Source organism: Aspergillus ambiguus (assembly GCF_047715705.1).
Source record: "Aspergillus ambiguus strain CBS 117.58 unplaced genomic scaffold BDV59scaffold_14, whole genome shotgun sequence".
NCBI classification, from domain to species: domain Eukaryota; kingdom Fungi; phylum Ascomycota; class Eurotiomycetes; order Eurotiales; family Aspergillaceae; genus Aspergillus; species Aspergillus ambiguus.
The window spans coordinates 410243-432741 of record NW_027395527.1 but is presented as its reverse complement, the minus strand read 5'-3'; the positions used below and the strand labels follow the sequence as shown (position 1 = coordinate 432741).

General features: G+C 53.1%; 9 protein-coding genes across 9 annotated transcripts; 4 read left to right on the top strand and 5 right to left on the bottom strand.

Moving 5' to 3' along the window:
* The first annotated feature begins 298 nt into the window (after nt 1-298).
* On the top strand, nt 299-3562 carry BDV59DRAFT_27256 (glycosyl hydrolases family 2, TIM barrel domain-containing protein). Its single transcript, XM_073696101.1, has 2 exons — nt 299-1897; nt 1968-3562. The coding sequence occupies exons 1-2, from the start codon at nt 354-356 to the stop codon at nt 3451-3453; spliced, it is 3030 nt and encodes a 1009-aa protein (XP_073548356.1). The 5' UTR covers nt 299-353; the 3' UTR covers nt 3454-3562.
* A 295-nt stretch (nt 3563-3857) lies between these two features.
* On the bottom strand, nt 3858-4479 carry BDV59DRAFT_201767 (GlcG/HbpS family heme-binding protein; the record flags this gene model as incomplete). The annotated part of the gene is made up of 2 exons (XM_073693887.1): nt 3858-3881; nt 3940-4479. 2 exons carry the CDS (start codon nt 4477-4479, stop codon nt 3858-3860), a joined length of 564 nt encoding a protein of 187 aa, XP_073548355.1.
* Nucleotides 4480-5922: 1443 nt separating this feature from the next.
* On the top strand, nt 5923-6808 carry BDV59DRAFT_27237 (GNAT family N-acetyltransferase). Its single transcript, XM_073696100.1, has one exon. The coding sequence runs from the start codon at nt 5984-5986 to the stop codon at nt 6542-6544; it is 561 nt and encodes a 186-aa protein (XP_073548354.1). The 5' UTR covers nt 5923-5983; the 3' UTR covers nt 6545-6808.
* BDV59DRAFT_207687 (TPR domain protein) lies at nt 6661-10271 on the bottom strand (the record flags this gene model as incomplete). The annotated part of the gene is made up of 7 exons (XM_073695047.1): nt 6661-6727; nt 6778-7274; nt 7333-7876; nt 7927-8062; nt 8116-8403; nt 8577-8580; nt 8739-10271. 7 exons carry the CDS (start codon nt 10269-10271, stop codon nt 6661-6663), a joined length of 3069 nt encoding a protein of 1022 aa, XP_073548353.1.
* An 81-nt stretch (nt 10272-10352) lies between these two features.
* On the bottom strand, nt 10353-11742 carry BDV59DRAFT_177653 (small nuclear ribonucleoprotein F). The gene is made up of 5 exons (XM_073689653.1): nt 11719-11742; nt 11320-11654; nt 11208-11245; nt 10974-11129; nt 10353-10905 (listed from the first exon to the last, which is right to left on the bottom strand). Exons 2-5 carry the CDS (start codon nt 11323-11325, stop codon nt 10839-10841), a joined length of 267 nt encoding a protein of 88 aa, XP_073548352.1. The 5' UTR covers nt 11326-11654; nt 11719-11742; the 3' UTR covers nt 10353-10838.
* Nucleotides 11699-12664, bottom strand: BDV59DRAFT_177648 (CXXC motif containing zinc binding protein). The gene is made up of 5 exons (XM_073689652.1): nt 12568-12664; nt 12335-12449; nt 12178-12243; nt 11978-12100; nt 11699-11922 (listed from the first exon to the last, which is right to left on the bottom strand). The coding sequence occupies exons 1-5, from the start codon at nt 12600-12602 to the stop codon at nt 11779-11781; spliced, it is 483 nt and encodes a 160-aa protein (XP_073548351.1). The 5' UTR covers nt 12603-12664; the 3' UTR covers nt 11699-11778.
* A 111-nt stretch (nt 12665-12775) lies between these two features.
* On the bottom strand, nt 12776-15254 carry BDV59DRAFT_177647 (putative FAD monooxygenase). The gene is made up of 2 exons (XM_073689651.1): nt 14254-15254; nt 12776-14193 (listed from the first exon to the last, which is right to left on the bottom strand). The coding sequence occupies exons 1-2, from the start codon at nt 14902-14904 to the stop codon at nt 12937-12939; spliced, it is 1908 nt and encodes a 635-aa protein (XP_073548350.1). The 5' UTR covers nt 14905-15254; the 3' UTR covers nt 12776-12936.
* A 1906-nt stretch (nt 15255-17160) lies between these two features.
* Nucleotides 17161-18442, top strand: BDV59DRAFT_201763 (uncharacterized protein; the record flags this gene model as incomplete). The annotated part of the gene is made up of 3 exons (XM_073693886.1): nt 17161-17204; nt 17252-17777; nt 17828-18442. The coding sequence occupies 3 exons, from the start codon at nt 17161-17163 to the stop codon at nt 18440-18442; spliced, it is 1185 nt and encodes a 394-aa protein (XP_073548349.1).
* Nucleotides 18443-19090: 648 nt separating this feature from the next.
* Nucleotides 19091-22196, top strand: BDV59DRAFT_201762 (DDHD domain-containing protein; the record flags this gene model as incomplete). Its single annotated transcript, XM_073693885.1, has 4 exons — nt 19091-20089; nt 20153-21470; nt 21527-21664; nt 21721-22196. 4 exons carry the CDS (start codon nt 19091-19093, stop codon nt 22194-22196), a joined length of 2931 nt encoding a protein of 976 aa, XP_073548348.1.
* Between the last annotated feature and the right edge of the window lie 303 nt (nt 22197-22499).

The window sequence follows — 22499 nt, the reverse complement described above, 5'->3', positions numbered from 1 at the left end:
AATACATACCTCTTGGCAGGCGACAAGACCCTCCGCCCATACTCCGGGGATATTCCGAACCCTAATGCGGAGTAGAGACAACCGTGCCCCCATAATCCCTGCTCCACCGAGTTGTGTTAGTTGTTTTATAGGCCAGAAGTGGTAGGAAGATGCTAGGGATTCCCTCTCTTGGCGAAGCCGGTGATGGGACGGCCTGCATTGCCCTCCGCCGGAGAACTTGGCATAAGTCATGCAATTTCTCCGGGCAAGGGGGAAGATAAATAAGACCACAATGGCATGACCAGGAATAACACGATGCCAGGTGACTCGCTGCCAGCTGCTTAGAAACTGGTCCGCCGTCTGTCTTCCCTACTATGGCATCGCTTGCGGCAACAACCTGGCCAGGTGCCATTCCTGACTGGTCCAATCTGAATATTCTTCATCGCAATACATTGGCACCGAGAGCTCACTTCTACTTGTACCCTAATGAAGAATCAGCCCTTACGTTCAACCGCGAGGAGGGCCTCTTCCACAGCCTCAACGGGACTTGGAAGTTTCACTACGATGCCTCGCCTTACGTAGCCCCTGGGTGGGATGCCGACGTTCAGAACTGGGATGACATCGTAGTTCCAGGCGTCTGGCAGATGCAAGGGTATGGGCATCCGCATTATACCAACATTGACTATCCCTTCCCCGTCACCCCACCAAACGTCTCATATGTGAATCCCACAGGCTCATACTGGCGTGAATTTGAGGTACCCGCCGACTGGAATGGGGAGCAAGTTCGTCTGCGGTATGAAGGCGTGGACAGCGCATTCCATGTCTGGGTCAATGGTGAAGAGGTCGGCTACAGTCAAGGCAGCCGGAACCCCAGCGAGTTTGACATCACGGATTATATCGTGTGGGGAAAAAGCAACAACCTTTCAACTCGCGTCTACCAGTGGTCCGACGGGTCCTATCTGGAAGACCAGGATCAATGGTGGCTTTCAGGTATCTTCAGAGATGTGTACCTGATTCCATTTCGCAACTGTTCGATTTCTGATTTTAACATTATGCCTGAGGTTAACGACGACTTCCTGAGTGGCACCCTGAAAGCGAACTTCGCAGTCCAAGGCGAACATGGCGACATGAGCATCAAGGTTCTCTTGCCGAACGGGGATGTTCTTGATGAATGGTCTGGATCTTCAGCCGATGGATATTCCAAGGAAGTTCGGGGCAATGATTTTCTTCTCTGGTCCGCGGAAACACCAAATCTGTATACGATGGTAATTCAGTTCAACGGTCGCACCATCAGTCAAAAAATCGGATTCCGCCGCATCGAGATGAGCGGTTCCAACTTCCTAGTCAACGGCAAACCTATAATTCTATACGGTGTGAACCGCCATGAGCATAACTACCTCTCCGGGCGTACGGTTCCCTATGAGGCGATGCGAGCCGATTTGATCAGAATGAAACGCTCCAATATCAATGCCATCAGAGCCGCCCACCAACCCCACCATCCATCGTTTTTCGATGTCGCAGACGAATTAGGCTTCTATGTTATTGCTGAAGCAGATATCGAGTGCCACGGGTTTGGTAACATTGAAGGAACCGAAGCGGAAGCCGCTACATGGACATCGGACAATCCTGAGTGGACGCACGCATACCTGGACAGAGCGAAGCAGTTGGTTGAGCGCTACAAGAACCATGCATCCATCATCATCTGGTCACTTGGTAACGAGTGCTTCTATGGCCAGAACCAGGCAACCATGTACAAGTGGATCAAAGAAAGGGATCCCTCACGCATCATTCACTACGAACAGGACCGGGAGGCTGAGTCGGCAGACATCTACAGCCATATGTATTCATCTCCAGATACCATGCGGAAGCATATGCGAAATCATACGGACAAGCCACTCATATTATGTGAATTTGCACAGTAAGTTGGTCTTCTGCCTTCTCCCTCCTTTCCCGGAAATATTCAGTAGGGAGTGCTGACAGTATGGCAGCGCGATGGGCAATGGACCTGGCGGGCTGAAGGAATACATTGATCTGTTTCGGTCTGAGCCTCTCTCCCAAGGAGGGCTAGTCTGGGAGTGGAACAACCATGGCTTGTTAAAGAAAGAAGGCGATTTAGAATATTACGCCTATGGAGGCGACTTCGGTGATGAGCCCAATGATGCAGACTTTGTTATGGATGGTTTGACACTCTCCGATCATACCCCAACTCCTGGTCTTCTGGAGTATGCCAAAGTTATCCAGCCCATCTCGGTAGAGGCGGCTGAGGACTCGAGCAAGATGGTCGTAATAAACCACTATGACTTCGTCGACCTTGACGGGCTCGATGTGTCTTGGCACATTGTGCAAGATGGCAGCACGACGAAGCCAAATAAGTTGGAACTCCCGCGAGTACCCGCCGGGGAGAACCGGACAGTTGATTTGCCGCTAGACAAAGGCAACTACCCTGAGGAGGCGTGGCTCACTGTTGAATTCCGGCTCAAGGAAGATACTTTGTGGGCAGAGAAGGGCCACATTATTGCCTGGGATCAACTGCACCTTCCAGGCTCGTTTGCACAGCGCAACAATGCTGACGTGTACAACGGTGTCGCCTCCAACATCAGACGAGCAGGCATTGATATCCAGCAGAATGGAGTCAACCTTACTCTCAAGAATGGTGAATCGACCTTCGGCTTTGACCTGCTACAGGGAAATGTGACCTGGGAAGTGAAGGGTGCTAGCCTCTTCCAACGTGGGCCGGAGCTGTATTTCTACCGAGCCATGACTCAGAATGACGAGGCTAGCGATGGAAATATGGCTGGATGGGAGGAGGCAAAGGTTGGCATGATGCACACGCAAGTGCGGGACGTCAACTGGAAGCTCGTGGATAACGATGTCATTGTCCACTACAAGGTGCGTGTTGCGCCAAAAGTACTTGAATGGGGAGTTGAGGCGGACATCGTTTATACAGTTGTCGCGGAAGAGCCTTTACTGCGCATCGAGGCCAGCGGCGAGTTCGTCGGGAAGAATACGCCGTCGGTGATTCCCAGGATCGGCATTATGGCCGTCATGCCAGAAGAGTTCAACAGTGTCAGTTGGTTTGGACGCGGTCCAGGGGAGAACTACAAAGACTCGAAGCAAGCGTGTCGGTATGGTCAGTATGAGTCGTCAGTCCAAGACTTGTTCACAAATTACGATTACCCCCAGGAGAATGGCAACCGGGAGGACCTGCGGTGGTTGCAGGTGTCGAATGGGGACTTGATCATAGATGTACGTCGGAAGAGCGCCCCGTTCAGTTTCACCGCAAGAAAGTACATGCCATTTGATCTGGATGACGCCAAACATCCATATGATCTCAAGCCACTGAACATGACGGTCCTCAATTTGGATTATGACAACCATGGGCTGGGGTCAGCCAGCGTGGGCCCACGTCCATTTGAGCAGTACCGGTGCAAGACGGAGCCATTTGATTTCACTTTCGAGCTGAGCCTTGTTTAGTATATTGACTAAAACTCTCCGTGATAATTATCTATGCAAGAGGTAATTATGTTGAGAGCAACGAATTGAGATGGTTGAATCCCCATGCTGTTTCTACTGAATCTCTGCCATCCACTTAGCTGTAGTATCGTATGTGACATCTTATCGATTACTGGATTTACTGCCTTTTTAATGGAAACGACTATTCTTGGGTCACAAAAACTATGGCAAGAGAAAGTACGGGAGCACCGTCTTGACAGACGCTCGGGGCCGCCAGAAAGCGCTTCTCCTTCATGATGAATGTTTTGGATACGCATACCGAGCGATTCAATTTAAGTCTATTGCAGGTCTACTAGGAAACTATCACAATAAGCTGGACAATACACAATGGGAGGAGAATGAGAGGTTATAAACCATTTGGATAACTATTTTGAGGCATTGACAGTCTCCTAGGAGGAATATCAGGCTAACACTGTAACACAGGGTATAGCCAGAATAGCCACAGACGACTGATACTCTGAACGTATACTCAATAAAATACCTTGCCAAATAGGTCATTCGGTTGAGCTTGCTTGCTACTTGCTGGAGTGCGGTTGTGGCACAAGCCTCATCGAGATCCCCACTGGGAGCACCACCAACATCTACAGCGCCGGTTGTTTCATTTCCGGATTGGATTGGCAATCCACCAGGAAGGGTGAGAAACTGGTCAATCTCCACAAGCTGGGTAGCGCCAGGGCTTTGGATATTCTTCACCATGCTGCTGCTCGCTGTACGCAACGAGGCAGCCATATAGGCCTTCCGACGTACCGCCTCGGGTGTGTGAATAGCTGCATTATCAGCCCGAAGTAGGGCGCGGAGGACACCATCACAGTCAACCACAGCTGCTGAAATGCTGTACTTCTGATTGACACAGGCTTGGATCGCGTCCTGGGCAATCTCGACTGCGACGTTGAGGGGAATATTATGTTCTTGAAGGTCGTCCATGGACGCAGTAGTTGAGAAGACTGCTGCCATACAGCTAGCAAAGGCCCAGAGCTTGGTCTTCATATTTTCTTTTCCTGGTTATTATTTGCTGTCGATCGAGCCTTGCTTGTAGCACTGCATTATTTCGTGGAATGGGGAACTCGTGAAACGGGGGGAAATAATAGGTTCGAAGACCTGTTCTCGTAAGCCTGGTCTTCAGGATTGTCAGGCGGTTAATGGAATGCGTATGCTGGTCCCTTGACGTGTTTAAATAGAATTTTGGAACCCTCGCTGGGAAAATTGCCAAGTCCCCTGGCGCCAAACCCGAAGCGAAAGGAAGCTACATCACTGTGATGCTAGAAGGCTGATTCGGTTTCGGTACATGCCTCACCCCTCGGATACTCATGTACCTAAGGTCGGCGATATCAGTGATATGTGAGCTTACCGTCATTCAGACAACAACCACGACACCCGCTGGAGCCTTCGTCCTTGCCTACAAAGGAGCTTAAATATCCCAAATCCCAGCCTGGTGACTGTTAATTCCACATCTGCCCATTTTTGCTGGCACTAACGCAAACGATTCTCAGTTCTCGAACGCTCTATCCCATCTCATCTCCCGCTCACGAAAAGCTCACTTGATGTTCCCTTGATGCTCTCAAGTATGGCCTCAGAGTCACTCCCACCTTATGAAGAAACCAACTCGAACAATTGCTATGTCGAGCTACAGGGCATCACTATAGTCCCGAATGATGAATCAGAGGATTCCCTTTCCGTCAATTTACATACGCCAAGTCGCAAGCACAGTTGGTTTAGCTGGCACAAAAGACTGCATGTTCATAGCGATGGCTTGTGTGTTAAGGGGGTTGGAATTAGTATCTGTGGTATTAATGTTCCTTGCTTTTATATTCATGCTCTGCACAGCACTTTACTGCATTATTACTGAAGGCAACGATAAATGTTTGCCCTAAGGGATGTTGGGACTATGGAATTACTCTCTTGGTAACTCGGATGCAACTTAGCTCACTAATTTAAAAGGCTGATCTAAATGTGTCAGTTGCTTTACGAAACCTGGAGCCTGTATTCAATAACTGAGGTGGTGGGAAAGAGCTAAGATATAGATAACAAGTTATTCTCGCGCAGGTAAATCCCCCATCCTATGAGTCTATATCCAACGGACTCGGTATGCGTGACCTCGAGAGACCTGCTTGTCTATAACTGCCTTCAGGAATAACCTTATTCCATTAGAGATATGTTAATTTAGCGCCCTCCGCCCCCAAAAATGGCTCCATACCCATCCCAATATTCCATGTCTTAAAGCCTGGAAAGTGGCGATTGAATACATGATCGAAATAAGCCACTCCTCCCAAAACTCCTGTCCAGCACATTTCCAACTTCCTTTCTGGTGTGCTGTGGTATCTGATGTAAGGAGAAGTCACCCCTTTGCTTTCATACGGAGCAACAAGAGGCCAGCAAGGACGTTGGTCAACACACCTGGCTTCGGCAAACGGAAAACCTACTTGTCAACTACTACTAGATCCCCAGCCTTGTGGAGTAATTGACGACCCCGGACGTTCGAGAAGCTGGAAAAATGCACTATCGAATTGAAATACGCCACCGCGAATGGCATCATCCGGATTGCGAATCCCTCCGCCGGTTATGTCGTCAAGAAACGTTCAAGCTCTACGGCGATCACAATATACCAGAGCCTACTCCCGAGTCCGTAGCGAGTGATAGGTCCGTCTTTGTCATTGCATATCTCTACCTGACACCTTCACCGTCGTCTGGGGCTGAAGGATGGGAGCAATCATCCCCACCACTACCTGTCGGCTGTGCAGGCCTCCGCAAAATGTCGCCGGCGACCGACAACGGGGAACCGGCACCAGGAGATGCAGAGTTAAAGAAGATGTTTGTTCGGCGAGAATACCGGGGCCAGCCATGGCGGATTGCAAGAAAGATCATAGAAGCTCTCGAGCAATGTGCTCGGGAGAGGGGATGGTATACAATCGTTCTCGGGACTGGGTTCCTCCAGCCTGCAGCCAAGAGACTGTATCAGAGGGAGGGGTATAGACCCATACCAATTTTTGCGCCGTATACTCGTGGAGTCGCCTTTTGTTTTCGGAAGAGGCTTGACGGATGTGGGTTGGAATAGGGTAGACTCGCTGGTGCATATTTGAGACCATTTCATTACCCCACCGAATGGTGGTTCCTTTCACACTATAAGTAGATCGTTATGCCACTCATTCTATAACTCACCCTATAGAGTCTCTAAGTACACCTCCAACTTCCCGCCGACGAAGCATTCCCACCCATATACATGCTCCGCAAAGGATACCTGTCACAGTCAGCCCAGCTGCAAAAGCAAACATGATCCCCAATGCATACCGACAGTGCTCCCTCTCCTTGTCAACTCCCCGATCTACCCGATCTTCCACAAACTTCGTCCCCAGCACCGTATCCGGACCGATCCCATCCTCCACCCAAGCCACCAGTGCCGCCAGGAGATTCCTCTCCTTCGAAAAAGGTACACCGTGCGCCGGCCCTGCGCCTAACTGACCAAAGCACCACGCCCCCGGCCCACCAGAGCAGTGACCCATTCCCGGGACGCGGAAGAACCGCAAGAATCCGTCCATTTCAGGCGTCGATAGCCGCATACTGCGGGCTAGGTGGTCGTATAACCGATGCGAATTGAAGCTGGTGATCTTTTCGTCCTGTTGGCCATGATACAGGATGAGTCTACCGCCGCGGTTCCGGAAGCGAGCGAGGTCGCTTGGCCAGGTGCGGATGTGGCCTGGGTTGAGTGCGTCTGCGACGTAGGCGTCGTGGATGGTGAAACTGGCTGCGTCCCAGGTTGGATCATAGACGACGTACTTGAACCATTCCTGTCATGTTGGTTGATTAGTACGCAGTCTTATGCTGCATTGAGAGGGGAGTGGGTACTTCAGAGTATAACCACGGCGTCCCGGAGTAGAGTCCCTGTGTCGCTTTGAGCTCGCTCCCTGGCTGCATGGCCGGATAGATGAGGTGACCGTCTTCATTGAGTAGTGGACTGAACACCCGGCGCACGGTCTCGACCTGAGCGGCGCTGAGGCATGTGTCAGTGGGGGTTCCGGCACAAAGCAGACGATCCGCTTGAAAGTGACACAAGGTTGGGTCCGTGATTATGTCGTCTTGCACACCGTCGATGCCATCACACTGGTGGAGGACCTCGTCGTGCACCAGTGCCCAATGTGCGCTGGTGAGGAACCGGGTAGAAGTGGGCGGGCCAGTGATCGGGAAGAAGCTCGCTCTCCAGGACGTGAGGTTGTTGAAGTCGACGGCCGGTGCACCGGCAAGGATCCCATCAAAGTCGTCGGGGAACCGGTCAGCCGAGTCAATTCCCTGTCGTCCACCCAGCGAACATCCGATGTAGTAGGCCTTGCTGTGCGGTTTCCCGTAGAAAGATTCAATAAGGTTTTTGCTGACGACCACGCTCGCGCGAAGTCTGTTGATAGGTCAGTCAGGCCAGCCCCAAGGGCAGCGTAGGGGGCATACGCTCTCCAGGCAAAGTCAATGGTGACTTCCTCGTTCTGGTACAGTGCGGATACGGTTTTGCCATCATGCCCGTTGTTCGATCCCGCGGCGGCAAAGCCATTCGACACGCCGTAGGCGAGATCGTCGTATCGGATGCCTGCAGCTGCTTAGCTTCTTACAGGAGAGCCATCGTTGTGGAAAGACGCTGACACCCGTCAATTCCCCCGTTGCCGGTCTGGAGAAATCGTCCCGTCCAGTTGCTGGGAAGCCATAGTTCGACATCTGCGCCTGATCGCGTCGATGTCGGGATAGAAAGCGACAAGCGACAGAGGTCTGTCGGGGTCACGAGAGATGTATGGTCGCATGTTGAGTTGGCCCCGTAGAAGGTCAGATTGGTGCCTGCAGCCACAAACGCTACAGTGGGATGCTGGGCGTCAGCAAGGTGTCCTCCTAAGAACGACCGACATTTCTGCGGGAAAGAGTCTGAAGCTACAGACCCTACGACTCCGATGCACCAGAGCCCTACCCAGCTGGTGAATCTCATCGTGGCGGTGATATAGAGAGGGGAGAGTTGTACAAGACAACAGGAGCTGACGTGCTTTATACCCCTTGCTGTCCATCACATGTGGCACCAGCTGCATATCCACTACACCATATGATATATATTCTACCTCCCTATACCAGCCACTATATCATTTCCGACAGTAACACGACGACCGAACCGGCACATCAGCCGTCGCAACCGCCATCTTCAACAGATGTCCAATAATGCGCGCCTCCGCTTCCCTCCCAAGCCTCACCAAGCACTCATGATACCCGTGCAACGCCCAGACATTATTCGGATGCTGCAGCGGGCGAGGAAGCGTCTCATCCAACCCAAGATCAGCCGCATAAACTGCCGCCGCCTCGCCAACCCGCCCTTGCTCCAACAACAACGCGCCATAAGCATGTCGCGTGGGCTGCATCCACCCCCACGGCTCATCATACGGCAGCCCGTCGTCAAGCGCGATCGCGCGGCGCAGACACTCAAACGCCGCCTCCACCCGCCCGCGCCGATACTCCAGCTCGCCGTCCAACATGGCCGCCGCGACAGCGAGAATATCCACGCAGCGGTTGTTGAACAGCATGCGGGAGGCCGGCACACGATCTACGGCCTCGCGGAACCTGCCTCGCGAGATATCGGCCTCCTCCACGCGCCCTGTCGCGGCCAACGCTACCCCCTTCGCGTAGTGCGTCATCGCCGTCGTGACGGCGTACAGGACCACATCACGCGGCGGTTCTAGCGCCAGGATCGCCTCCCACCGGCCGAATCGGATCAGCACGTGCACACGCATCGCGAGGAACCCTTCCAGCCAGTCAGCCATCGGGGGCGACTCCACGCGGAGGAGTTCCTCGGGAATGGAGGCTTCGAGGGCGGCGGCGGTGTCGAGAGCGACCCGCGAGCGGCCGGCAAACATGGCAGCGTAGATGCGGAAGTGATAGTCGTGGGAGCGGTAGAGGGTGTAGAAGTTGACGGGGCCGGCACGGGCAACGAAGCGCTCATCAGCGCGGATGGCCGCCGAGTTGGACGCCATGGCGGCACGGTAGTCGCCGCAGAGGATGTCCAGGTGTGTGGGCATGTGGTTGAGATGCCCGGCGTCCGGGACGAGACCGCGGAGGTGGTCCGCGGCTAAGAGGGCAGTTTCGGGGGCGCCGGACATCTCCATGAGGTGGATGTAGAGATGGAGGAGACCCGGGTGGCGGAGGCCGCCGTCCTGGGTGAGGGCGCGGTCCAGCACGGCTTTGATTTCGAGCGTGCGGGCGTTGGGAGCGGTCTGTCCAGTCTTGATGTCCCAGAGTTCCCAGGGCGTCAGGTTCATGAGGGCGTCTGCATAGAGGACGGCGACGTCGAGATCATCTGGGAAGTTGCTGTAGACGGAGGACATTGCCTCGGCGTAGGACTCATTCCAGAGAGAAGAGTCCGAGGGTGGTTGGTCCTGGGGGTAGCGATGTTGCAGGGCTTGGACCAGTGCCGCTTCTACTGGAGTCGCTGTGGTGGTGTTTTCCCGGGCGTTTTGGACAGCCTGATGCGTGCGTTGCACGGTTGTCTCTAGCTCGCGCTGGTCAAAGAACTGCCATGGTTTGTTGTAGTTGGGACCGAGGGTGTACGCAAGACCCCAGTACGCCATGGCGCAGTGGGCGTCATGGGTGATGGCCTGCTGGAAACAATGCGCAGCTTCTTCATGGTTGAAGCCGTACGTCCAGATGAGGCCTCGGTCGAACCAGATCTGGGCTTGCGGGCTGGATGTGCTCACGGGGCGATGATAGTCTCCCAGGTTGTAATACGTGCCGTCAGACGGGTCAGATGAGCCATCGCGATGCGCCATGGTCCTCAATGGTTGACCGCATGCAGCTCGTCCAGGTGGTTGTAGAAGTTGCGGGGAGAATCACGATATCAAACAGAGCGGGGTAGAAATACAAATCCGTCTGGCGACTGAGTCGCCCTTACATTCCACACTACCTACTCCCACTCTCAATTTCTCTAGCGCAATAAGAGTCATGGTAAGTCGCAGTGTCATTATCAAGTAGTACCGGGGGTTCTATATTTTTCATTTTCGAGCCGAGCCGAGGGACAGCATCCATCCCACGAACACTTCCTCCATACCGACCCGTACAGCCCGAAAATCAATCCCCAAGATTGCAAGACAGAGAAGCCATTATTTAGAAACGCCTCGTACCGGAAAACAAAAACAAGTCGGGAGCGGGCTGTGACAACCGGGTCTTATAGCAGAGCTCCGTGGTACCTCTTCCGTCCCTTCTATCGCCCTTTCTCTACCATCCATTCCGACATCCACATCCTGTCCTGTCCATTGGCGATCCGACGGGTATAAGTAACGATGTTGCCTCGGGTCCGCGCGAACGACGCTCAGTTGCAAGATACCGGGGTATTATCTCTACCGCAATCCCAAATCCGTCATCTCGACGCTGTCTGCCGACCCCATCCAGAGAATGTTGTTACACCTGCAGTTGGTATGTTAGCTGTCATTCGATGCAGTCGATAAATAGCACAGGCACAAAGACCAACGCACCGAATCAACACAAGACCCAAAGTACCGGTGGGCTTTCCATCAATAAACTCCTCCGTATCCCGCAACAGCACGTTCATGTACGAGTCAATGCTCTCCAGCCGGCCCTTGTACTCTGTCTGACCCCATTTGAGACGGATGATGAGCTCGGTACCGACCCTGAAACCTATGTTAGACGATTGTTGCGCGTGTGCAGGGAGGGTAGATCAATCGGATCCATCCAAGCGTAAAACGCACCTAGCCTGCAGAAATGGCCGCGGGTTCACTGGTTGGAACTGTACGAGACATCGTCAGTAAGATGGTAGAACTTATATGGCGATAGGAATGGAAGAATCGTCGGATCACTTACACTCATCGTTCACGAGGTTGCTGGGGGTATCTGGGACTGGGCCGTGGCGGATATAATGTGTCCGGGAACGTCGATGACAGCGATTCGGACACGACACCGACAGGGAGCGAGGTGATATGAAGCGCAGGGAGTTGGTCGTCGGCGAGATCGCGTGTTGCGCTGAAGGAATCGAATCTCCGTTGGGAAGTTCCGTCCGTCTCGGGCCAATCAGATAGCTCTGTTGGTCACCGCCTTGGATGCTTTGTTTATGCCTCAGGCAGCACATAGAAAATGATGCATGATATCAAGACACCGGAGGAAGTTGGCCTTCACCTTCGCAGTAAATGCGGAACGATGTCCGTTACAGCATACCATCAAGCTCCTACCCACAGTCAGGACACACGGTAACACATTATTTAGATTTAGACACGTTAGAATGCTAGCAGCTATCATTATGTCATTCGCAGAGCATGTCACTGGCTAAGCTCTGCCAACTTCCCAGGTCATCTCCTTGATAGAAACCTCATCCCCCGCCTTCTCGTCATAATCATACCACTCGCCCTCAGCCAGGTCAGTGACCGTGAACGGCGTGGAAGACTCGGTGCCCTTCGCTTCCCAGTCGCCCTAGTAACATGCGTTAGCTTCTAGCTGTAGACCCTAGCGATCGAGGGACCCAAACATCAGGTTTGAACTCGGTGAATTCTAGGCCACGGCAGTCAAGCTCAATGATCTTCTGGCCTTTGCGCTTATCATCGGCTCCGTAAGCGTTCGGGCCTGCGATGATAGACGCAGAGTGGGTTTTCTACAGCAGACGTAATGTCAGACTCTGCGACGACGAGTCTAAAACACAAGGAAAATGAGGGCAGGTCACAGACGAACCTGACAAAGCTTGCACTTCCACACGAAGTTCGCCTCTCCGCGACTTCCGGGGATTTCATGCTGCTCCTATATCGGAGGTTAGCATACTATTTACAAACAATCTTGCAGACTAGAAGTAGACGAATGCCCAGTGCGTCATGCAGAGGCAGGAACATACAAAACGGTTGAAGCTGACCCAGTTCGGGTGCGTCTCTCGACACGAAGTACATTGCACTTTGAAGGTGTAGTAGTAGGGGTCCTCCTCGGTGTCCTTGGGACGGAGGTCGGTAACACTGCTAGGAGTCAGTGGTGTATTCTATGCATCGCATCAAGTATGGGTGCGGGGAAGCGCAGGCAAGACGGTGCCTCTGCCTAGTAACAGAACGGAGCAAAACCAGAGGGAGACCCTACCCGTTGAGTTCAGCGGAAAGAACCAGAGAAAGCATCTCGTCAGATTAATCGGTTGCGATAGAGAAGTTGTGGTGGAAGCCCGAAGAATCAAGATGGTGTACGGTGCGGGGAGGAATTATGATTGGCGACGGCCCAAGTAGGACGGGGTTAGTAAGCACGAATATTTTTACTCTACCAGATGCGTTGGCAACGCCTACAGAGACCAATTCATGTATGAAGTATTGCATTGCAGGGATATACAACAAACGCCAATAATGCTAGGTCATGATCGCTCATCCTGAACGAATCTAAAAGACCAAAAGAAAAGACAAGCCGACTATATACATCACGTAAACAGCATCACAGATCTCTAAAATATACACTCATCCTTTACAGACGGCTCTGCTGAGCGTCCTGGCCGATGGGCTTGGTGGAGAAGGAGTTGAAGTAGGCGTTCAGAGCATCCACGGTGCCGCTGCCCTCAGCCAGCTGGACGGTGCAGGCAACGTGGCTGTCAGGACGGGTGACCACAACACCACCCTTCTCAGGGTCGAAGCCAAGCTTCTCGTGGGCGGCAAACTGGGCCTGGGGCACACGCACATCGGGAATGTCGTCGGCGTAGAGGTGGTGGTGGTAGTCGCGGAGGATCTTGGGGATGGACTCCACATCGACCTGGTTCTTCTCGGCGGCGTAGATGACGCTCAGGGTGAAGAGCTTAGAGTGAGGCTGGTGGCGCTCGAAGAATGAGACATCGGCGATGTCGGCGCGGCGGTGCACAGACAGGAAAGACCGCTCCTTCTCCAGGTTCGCGGCCAGATCGGCGATGGCCTTCTTGGTGCTAGCCTGCTTACCCGCGAAGATGAAGATACGGAAAGCACCGTTGGCAGGGACTTCCTGCTCCAGGTCCACGAAGTTGGCATCCGCCAGACGGGTGACGGTGGTAGGAGTGAAAGCACGGCCGACTCTCAGCTTGACACCGGGAATGCCGAAGAGAGGAGACTGGGCAGGGTGGCTGGCGTCCCAGTTGAAGATGTTGGGCTGATAGGCAACACCGTAGCCGCTAGTGAACTCGCAAGAGGACTTGAAGGTCTTGACGAACTCGTCCTCGTCGCCACCAACCTTGGCCACCATGTGGCTGGCCTCGCCGACTTCGCCGGCGTTGGGGCGACGCTTGGAGAACAGCGCGGCATACTTAGCATCGAAGTTCAGCAGGGTCTCGGCGATCTCCTTGCGCTCGGACTCATAGGTGCTCAGAGTGGAGCGGTCGGCGAGACCAGACTCGACGGCATGGAGCTTCCAGGCCATGTTGAGGGCATCGTGGAAAGCAGTGTTCATACCCTGACCGGCCTTGGGGCTGTGGGTGTGGCAGGCGTCACCACCCATGAAGACGCGCTCATCGAGGGTGTAACGCTCGGAGATACCCTGACCGATGGGGTAGACGGAGTACCACTCAACACGGTCCCACTCAACCCAGTAGGGGGCGAGGATCTTCTTCGCGGTAGCCTGGACCTCCTCGGCGGTGGCGGTCTTTCTAGGGTTCCAGTCGGGGTCGCTGGATGAAGCGATCTGGACGTAGAGACGGACCATGTTGTCTTCACGGGGGATAACCATGATGGAACCGGCGTCGGAGTGGATGGTGCACTTGGTCTATTGGGTGTTCAATTAGTCGTTGCTCGTTTACGCCTGGAAATGCGAGAAAGGGCTTACCTCGATATCGGGGAAGTTGGTTCTCACAACGCCATCCATGACACCCCAAACGTAGGCAATGGGGTCCTTGTGGTGGATGGGGATGTTGAGCTGCTGGCGAACGAAGCTGCGAGCGCCCTCGCCAGAGAAGAGGTACTTGGTGCGGACAGTCTCAATAACGTTGGTGTCGATGCACTTGAGCTGCACCTCAACGGGGTAGGTCTTGTCGGCGCCATCGTTGTTGAAGCCGACGATGGTCCAGGGTCTCTCGATAGTAGTACCGGCCTTCTCGATCTCATCGATAAAAACGCGCTCGATCTTGCCCTGGTGAACCAGGGTGGTGAAGGGATAACGGGTGTCGATGAAACGGGGGCAGCTAGGCCAGCTACCAGTGCGGTGGATACCCTTACCACCGGGCAGAGGATCCCAGAAAGCGACATCGTAGACCTTGGCGGGGTGATAGGCCATGATCTGACGCTTCAAGCCGAGATTGCGCAGAATCTCGGTGGAACGGGGCTGAATACCATCGGCACGACCGGTGGCGGTGGGAACGGGGCGGTTGTCGATGTGCTTCACTTTGTAACCCCACCGCGACATGCAGAGGGAGAGAAGGATACCGACAGGGCCGGCACCAACGATGACAATGTCATACTGGTTATCGGAAGGAGCCATTTCGAGAGTAGAGTTAAGGTGGTGTGGCGAGGGATGAAGTAGAAGGGTAGTTTAGTCGGTATAAAGGGTATCAATCAGTAGTTGCAACCAAATCGCATCACCCGGAGTCAAGAGCCAAACAAGAAAAGAAAAAAGACGAAAGGTGATACAGAAGAGTGAACCCTCGAGACATGACTTGGGGGGATGCAAGGCTTCATATATAACTGAGAGGCGAGCTGGGGAAGCGGATCCATCCCGACAAGCAGAGGCGTCTGACGGAGAAGCATAACGGCATTGAGAATCGGCTGGATCGTGGAGAGAAGGTTCGTCAGCGCGAGTCACGTCAGAGGGCAGAGCCAAACTGCGGGGGGGAATGCCGTTGTCGATTCCGAGAGATCCAGCGCGGCGGCGGAAAAGAGGGTCGGTAAGTGGAGGAGCACGTGACTGGGGGGCTTTTCGGCAGAATCGCCGGGAGTTCACCTGGTCGCTGATTGGTGGGGGTGCTGGTGCTGGTGAGTCAGCGGCTTTCCGTCTATGGTTACGGTGTAGCCTCAGGATGAAGGAGCCAGGTGTATGCAGTACATATACCTATGGACATACAGGTGGTAGGGTCAAAGTAGATGGCGCACGGAACTCTCTGACAGGACATAGTGTGCGCCTATCGACTAGTCATGGTGCCTCCTTACTCCCACTCCTGCGTACAGACCTACAGCAAGCACACTCTATACATCAGATTCTACCAACCACAGCTCCGTTACCCAATCCAGTAACTCCATTCGTTCCGACTCTCCCGACGGCAAGCTACTCCGACTCCCAGACATCCCGTCACGATTGCCTTTCCGTGGGTGATCCAATAATTGACCATGCGCCATCCTCCCCACTGCGGGCCCCAAGCCCCACGCCGCAGGCTCTACTCCAGGTTATTTCTCTTAAGGTCCATCCCGCGGGCAGTGAAGCTCGGCTTTTTGGGATCCTCTGGAGTTCTCTGTTCTTCCCGTGGTTCTCCCCGAGACCCCATCTGCCCAGGAGATATTTCCCAGATCCCGTGCCTCAGTGCCATCGTGAGAATCGATTTCATATCTTTTTCCAGTCACTTGATGAACGCGGTGTTTTCGGCTGGCACTCACGGAGCGCTTTGATTGTTGCATGGGCGGGATCCCTTTACTTTTCTCGTGGCCCCCAAATAACGGTCCGGGGTGTATACACAGTATGAACGAAACCTGGACTGTACACCGTAGGAGCGACGCTAATGTCCGACAAGCCACAATGATAGGAACAGGCTTGGACATACAACGTAGTACTTCTCACTCTCTGCCATAAATATGGAGACTGATCTACCTGACCCACGAATGAATTCGGGTGAATTACAAACGCTACGGAGTACATACGAATCTTCAGGTTAGGCTGACAGCGAGTGCGACAGTCAATCTTCTCACTAAAATAATGCGAGGCCATATTTTCCACGAGGAATACAGGTACCATTACCATTATCGCCGTTTTGTCAGGGCAGCCACTGGCACCATGACCTCCCGTACGGTCCACCCGTTGGCTCTTCCGGCATGCCGAGGGATCTTCCTTGCGTCTGAAATCCCGGATCGTCTGTCGGGACTCCCCTCCACGAAGCACTATAGCGCGTCATATGCATCATCAGGTACTATTGAGGCTGCCAGATGATCTGTAACCTTCCAATCCTCTATTCTTGGGATAATCTCTCTTATTTGTTAAGAGGCTGCGTGCTTCAGGGATTATTTCCGGCCTAGCATGTAGATCAACCCGGTTGAGGATGTGCCGATTATCGTCCAAAAACATAGAAATAAATGTTATATATCAATCGGCGTAGGACAATAGGAAAAGAAGAATAAATCTGTTGTGCACCCCATAGATGACGTGGTGTATTGGATACGGATCATACTTCTATTGATTTACTCAATATATAGTATAGTCATTACCTATTGTCAGTGAACAAACTGGCTTATTGGCAATTCTCCATTCTTGCAATGAACACCATTCACCCATAACCCCAAATCCATTCATCCCAGGCTCATTCCCAGCCAGCTCATTGGCCAGGACTACACACCGTCAATGCTATTCCTTTGAATAGGGACAATGGACAATGAGGGATTCGACGATTTCAGATATATCAAGCCATATATATCTTCATGACTTCCTCGCCGTTCTACACATCTCGACCCTCTCCGCTCGTATCACCCAAGAAACCACTCGCTTCATCCGCGTTCTTGACCAGACCACTCCGTCTTACTATACCTAATCTGCAACATGGCTGACGATTCCGTTGAAGTCCCTATCATGTTCAGTCCAAGGTACGCTCCAAGTTCTCTAGCTTATCCTACAATGCTAACCATCGAAGCGTACCCCTCTCGTACGAGGACATCGCAAAGCTGAACCCCTTCTACGAGGAATACAGATCGTTCTGGAGAACCCCCTCGGATGCGTCGTCGTCCACCTACGATACCTCCAGATCCTCCTCTCTGCGGACTCTCTGCACTGACTCTGACACTCCCAATTCTTCCCTGGATCTCTCCATCTCCGAAATGCATATGCATCCCGGAAACAAATACAATCCTTCCTACGATGGGGCCAAGAATCGCATCCACAGCCAGATAGCAATCGTCGAAGACGAATACCACGTCCCGCCACTAGCTATCCGCAAGGGATCATCCGAGGATGACCAGCCGGGTATCAACATGCTAGAACTCGATCTCCTAGACAACCCCCTCACGCAGCCGAGGACATCACACAAACAATTGTTTGGCTCCAACGGCTGGCTTGGATGTACCACAGATTTGCAAAATACAACTAGCCGTGCTCGGAATCCGAAAAGAAACACCATCAAGAGCCTGGGCAAGAAGATCATGCAGCACGTGGAAGGCATAGTGAGTCCCTTTATCCAAACACCACGATCATACCTGACCAAGTCATCCAGGCAGGGGACATGGCCAAGGCATATCCACGTTCATTCGCGCATGGGGCGCATCGCGCGAAGATCGTCCCGGAGTCCCCGTTCCCGATTTCCCTGGACCCCCCGATGCAGGCAAAGCTGTACTCCGAGCTAGAGGTCATGATCTGCGTCAGCGCCAACAAGTTCCTCGTCCACCAGTACCGCGCCGGTCGCGTTTCCGAAGATTCGATCCGGAAGGTCACGAGTTTCTGGGAATCGAAGAACAGGCCCCAGGTTGTTGAGTTCCAGTTCGACCAAGCCACGCAACGCCAATTGATCCTGTCCAATATCCGCACGCTGCAATTCAACGGAGAGTGTTCTACCAACCCAGTACTGCTGCATTCGAATCTGCGGAACTGGAGGGCTGTGGTCAAGGAGATGAATGTTCGTACTTTTTGCGCACCTGACAGCGTTATCAGGAAACACATGCACGACATCCACAAACTACTGGATATGCTCGGTGCACCGGTATCGACGTTTCTTGAGTTTGAAGAACTCCAAATGCGCACTCTGGCGGTGATGAAGCGGCATCGAGAGAAGGGTCAACATTTTCGCGGGGAAGGTCCTACATCGGCCGGATCAAGCCGAGAGATCAAGTGATCTCACAACACATCGAGTACTCCAATAGTCGATGAGAAATGAGTAATGGGGCGAGGGCGGTTCACGAGACACATGGCGAGTGACGATTCATGTACTTCCAATCATTTTAGCGAGTTAGTCTGGTTTATCTCGGATGGGAATATCTGTGAAGCATGTTAGCTTGAGACGCCAGATACTGAATTCATAATCAGTTCCCTCGGATTGACTTGTGCATACCGAGATAGTTGTCCCTGGATGATCGATCAAGTGTTGAGGAATGTTTGTTGACTCCCGCAGCACGTGGGTCGACGTCATAGGCTCACGCGTACCGAAAGCGCCAGAAGAACAACTTTCCGTCTTCAACAGCCACTTCGACCACATATCTCGGCCATTTCGTCCACTGAATTGTCTATCATGCATGTCTGGCCATGTCTATTGTCTCTCTCGCCACCAGAGTCATCACATTAACCGATTGCAAGCTCTGGAGAAGCTAGTTCTGTTTGCCGATCCTGGCCCCTTGCTGCCAACGACGTGGACTCCGTATACGTCAGACGGGCCCAGAATAGGTCCTGACAATGGTAGTCGCTGATCGATAGAACTTTGTCGAGCCTTTTCTCTCGAGTTCCTGGTTTTGTCGCTTATCGCGCTGCCGCTCTAACCCCCTCCACGATGGCCTCGGTCCCCATTCATACCTATGGCCCAACATGCTTGCTTGCGGACGACGACGCCGACCCCTCCTCTTGGTATACGTCGGAGCATCCGCCAGCAGTTCGCCCTCAGTTTTTCTACATATCGTCCTTGCCAATCGATGACCCTCTGACCGCCCTCCCACCCCCAACCGCCGGACAAGGCCCCGCGAACGAACGAGCGCCGCCCCAGCCATTTTCGATCAAGGACAATATCACACTAGAAGAGGCATGGCAATCCATCCGGCGGACAAGGCTACAACGTGGGGCGAGAAGCGTGCCACCACGAGAGGTCGCCGGTGCAAGGAACTCCGGGATCTCCGTTCCTGGTCGAGGATCGGCTGCAGGTACCCATGGGAGTGCAAGCTTGACCGGAAGCCATCACAGTCCAGACAGTATGCGTGCATTCTCACCCGATGATCTCAGCTCGCAAAAGCCTCGAGCTCTCAATGAAGATGAAACTAGCGTCGGGAATAGATCCCTTAGTCGTTCCTCGTGGGAAAGACAAGTAGGGGACAGTGCTACATCCAGTCCTCTTAGCTCTCGAAAGAGAGAATCGTCCCCGACAAGGACACCAAAGACCGTGAGGCGCAGGGCCAGTGGATCTCCACGGCGCGATGATGCCATCATGGGAGGGATGGAGAACACTAGCCCGAGGATGTACCCGTCTCGCGATGGTTCGATCAGTGGCTCCCCCTTTGCACGGGTTCCGACCACCCACCCACGGAGTCCTTTAGGACGCTCAGTGGAGTCTGTTTCATCGATGGATGGGGACAAAGAAGCTCATGCTGAGCTTCCCTCTAGCGCGACGAGCCATATGGCATCCAGACCGTCGGGGTTGAGGACGAGTATCCATCAGGACGAGCCGTCAGATGATTCCAGAAGAGAACCGGAGGAGCGTTCGGAAGAAGAAGAAGAAGCTCAAGCCAAAATTCCAGTAGGAGTGTCTCGCCTTCACCTTGTCGAGTTACCAAATTTGAAGGTACGTGGCCGTGGTACTTACACGCATCCTTGGTACTCGAACCGAAAACCTAACAGCCCGTAGATGAAGCCAATATACTGGAGTCCTTTGCATGATATTTCGAATGTACTCCGAGCAACCTGGTTCTACAAGAACACGATGCTTCCAGTTGAGACGGAACTTGCCAACAAACTCGAGGACGGATACGTCTATCTGAAGCCGTGGACAGATACTTGGCAGGATGAACTCAATAGCTGTGTAGACAACGGCGCAGATGCAGAGATGAAGATCGTACACAGGCTCTGGCAGAAAGACATCTCAAGACCGCAGAGCTCTCGTGTGGGAGCGCAAGATCAACGCGGTCCGACATTGGAACCCAGTGGAGAAGAGACACCCACAGGGCTAGACATTGCCATATCCAATGGCAATCGACCTGCGGGTGGAACAGCTATACACTCGGAGGCCGTCAAACCATTCACAAATTCCAGTGTCATATATGTCAATTCCCGAGACGCGCAAATTCTCCGACCAAGCTTACTTCCGTCAGTCTCACGAGGAAGGACACCACTCAGTGCGATCCGCAAGGGGCGACAGATTGGCATACCAGTCATTCGTGGCTTTAGTCGACGATTGTGGGATCAGCTGCATCCTTCCAAACCTAGCCCTGTGGATGTCCGCAATTATCTTCGAAGCAGCCAGTCCCGAGCAATGCCCCGGGCAGGTGGCCACAGACAGGTGTGTTATGCCTGCGCGATGGAAGAGCTGCGACCCACCCCTACAGATCTTGTGTTTGTCGTCCATGGTATCGGGCAGAAATTATCAGAACGCATGGAAAGCTTCCATTTTACGCACGCCATCAATGCCTTTCGCAGGAATGTGAACATGGAGCTCAACAGCGAGCCAGTGTGGCCTCATGTCCGCCAAGACCACGGAGGTATCATGGTCCTTCCGGTCAACTGGCGGTCTACGCTTTCTCTTGAAGATGCCGATCTTGACAGCCAAGGTGTCGAAGACCCTACTACTAACCAGTTTACCTTGAATGACATTACCCCGGAGACAATCCCGGCAGTCAGATCTCTCATCAGCGACGTGATGTTGGACATCCCTTACTATTTGTCTCATCATAAGCCTAAGATGATCCAGGCTGTAGTTAAGGAGGCTAACCGGATATATCGACTTTGGTGTAAAAACAACCCCGGATTTCAGCAGACCGGACGCGTACATCTTCTTGCACATTCTTTAGGCAGTGCTATGGCTCTGGACATCCTCAGTCATCAGCCCACAAAAGTCCCCGACTTCGACTTTTCGAAAACCAGCATCCATGGCGATATTTTCGAGTTCGACACCAAGAACCTCTTCATTTGTGGAAGCCCTGCGGGTTTCTTTCTTCTTCTCAACAAAGGTCGGGTTTAATCCCTGCACTAATGAAAATACTCGTTTCTCTGACACCCACCACAGGCAATCTTATGCCCCGACGCGGCCGAAATAAGCCAGGCTGTGAAGGCGAAGACCTATTCCGCGGGGTCGCAGGCGAAGTAGACACATATGGATGTCTAGCTGTGGATAACCTATACAACATCATGCACACCACGGACCGTACGTCACGTCACCCACCATATCATCCTCTTCGGAAGACAGCTAACACGCCTTAGCAATTGCCTACCGTGTCAACGCAGCCGTAGACCGTGATCTCGCTCGCTCTCTCAAGATCGCCTCCATCCCAAGTTCAACCAGTTCCTTCTGGCAGTCCTTCGGCAGCGTCTTCCGCTGGAGTTCAGGGCCGTCTCTTGTCTCGTCGGCAACCACAAACCCTGTCCGTCCGGCCGCGGTGTCCAAGCTTCCCTCCAACGTGGAAATGGAAACTCACGATTTCACTCGCGAGGAAATTGCTGAGAAACGCATGCTTCTTTTGAATGATAACGGTCAGATCGACTACTTCCTTTCCGGTGGCGGTGGGCCTTTGAATATCCAGTACCTCAACATGATCAGTGCGCATAGCAGCTACTGGACGCTGACTGACTTTGTTCGGTTCCTTGTGATTGAGGTTGCCCGGAAGCAGGGACGGGAGCATACATTGCCTATGTTACGGGCTGAGAAGAAAAAGGGGTGGAAGATACACAAGGGTTGAGTAGCAAAATCATTATCTAACAATGAATTACCTGCCATGCAGATTCACCGTCTCCAGGGATAGCTTATTCTCTTGGCTTTCATTGTTGTTCAAGATGAAGTACACTATGTGATTTGCAGCCCCGCATGCGTCATGCAGCGGGAATAACCTGCGCTGTTCAAATCTCTCGATTACTTCCGGTACAGCAGTATGCACCTCCAGGGGCATGCGGATGGGCTCAGGGTTACCGTGCGTGGCCACAACGAGGACTGTGTCTTGATTGTATACTTCCCTGGGGGCGATCAAGGCCTCTCGGGGGCATGA

Coding starts and splice junctions, on each gene's coding strand:
- BDV59DRAFT_27256 (XM_073696101.1), top strand. CDS start 354: ATGGCATCGCTTGCGGCAACAACCTGGCCAGGTGCCATTCCTGACTGG. Junction 1,898..1,967: donor ATATTATGTGAATTTGCACA/GTAAGTTGGTCT, acceptor ACAGTATGGCAG/CGCGATGGGCAATGGACCTG.
- BDV59DRAFT_27237 (XM_073696100.1), top strand. CDS start 5,984: ATGCACTATCGAATTGAAATACGCCACCGCGAATGGCATCATCCGGAT.
- BDV59DRAFT_177653 (XM_073689653.1), bottom strand. Junction 11,130..11,207: donor CGGCCATTTCTGCAGGCTAG/GTGCGTTTTACG, acceptor CATAGGTTTCAG/GGTCGGTACCGAGCTCATCA. Junction 10,906..10,973: donor TTGGGTCTTGTGTTGATTCG/GTGCGTTGGTCT, acceptor TACCAACTGCAG/GTGTAACAACATTCTCTGGA.
- BDV59DRAFT_177648 (XM_073689652.1), bottom strand. CDS start 12,602: ATGCTTTCTCTGGTTCTTTCCGCTGAACTCAACGG. Junction 12,450..12,567: donor CTTTCCGCTGAACTCAACGG/GTAGGGTCTCCC, acceptor GACTCCTAGCAG/TGTTACCGACCTCCGTCCCA. Junction 11,923..11,977: donor TCACCGAGTTCAAACCTGAT/GTTTGGGTCCCT, acceptor GCATGTTACTAG/GGCGACTGGGAAGCGAAGGG.
- BDV59DRAFT_177647 (XM_073689651.1), bottom strand. CDS start 14,904: ATGGCTCCTTCCGATAACCAGTATGACATTGTCATCGTTGGTGCCGGC. Junction 14,194..14,253: donor CCAACTTCCCCGATATCGAG/GTAAGCCCTTTC, acceptor AACACCCAATAG/ACCAAGTGCACCATCCACTC.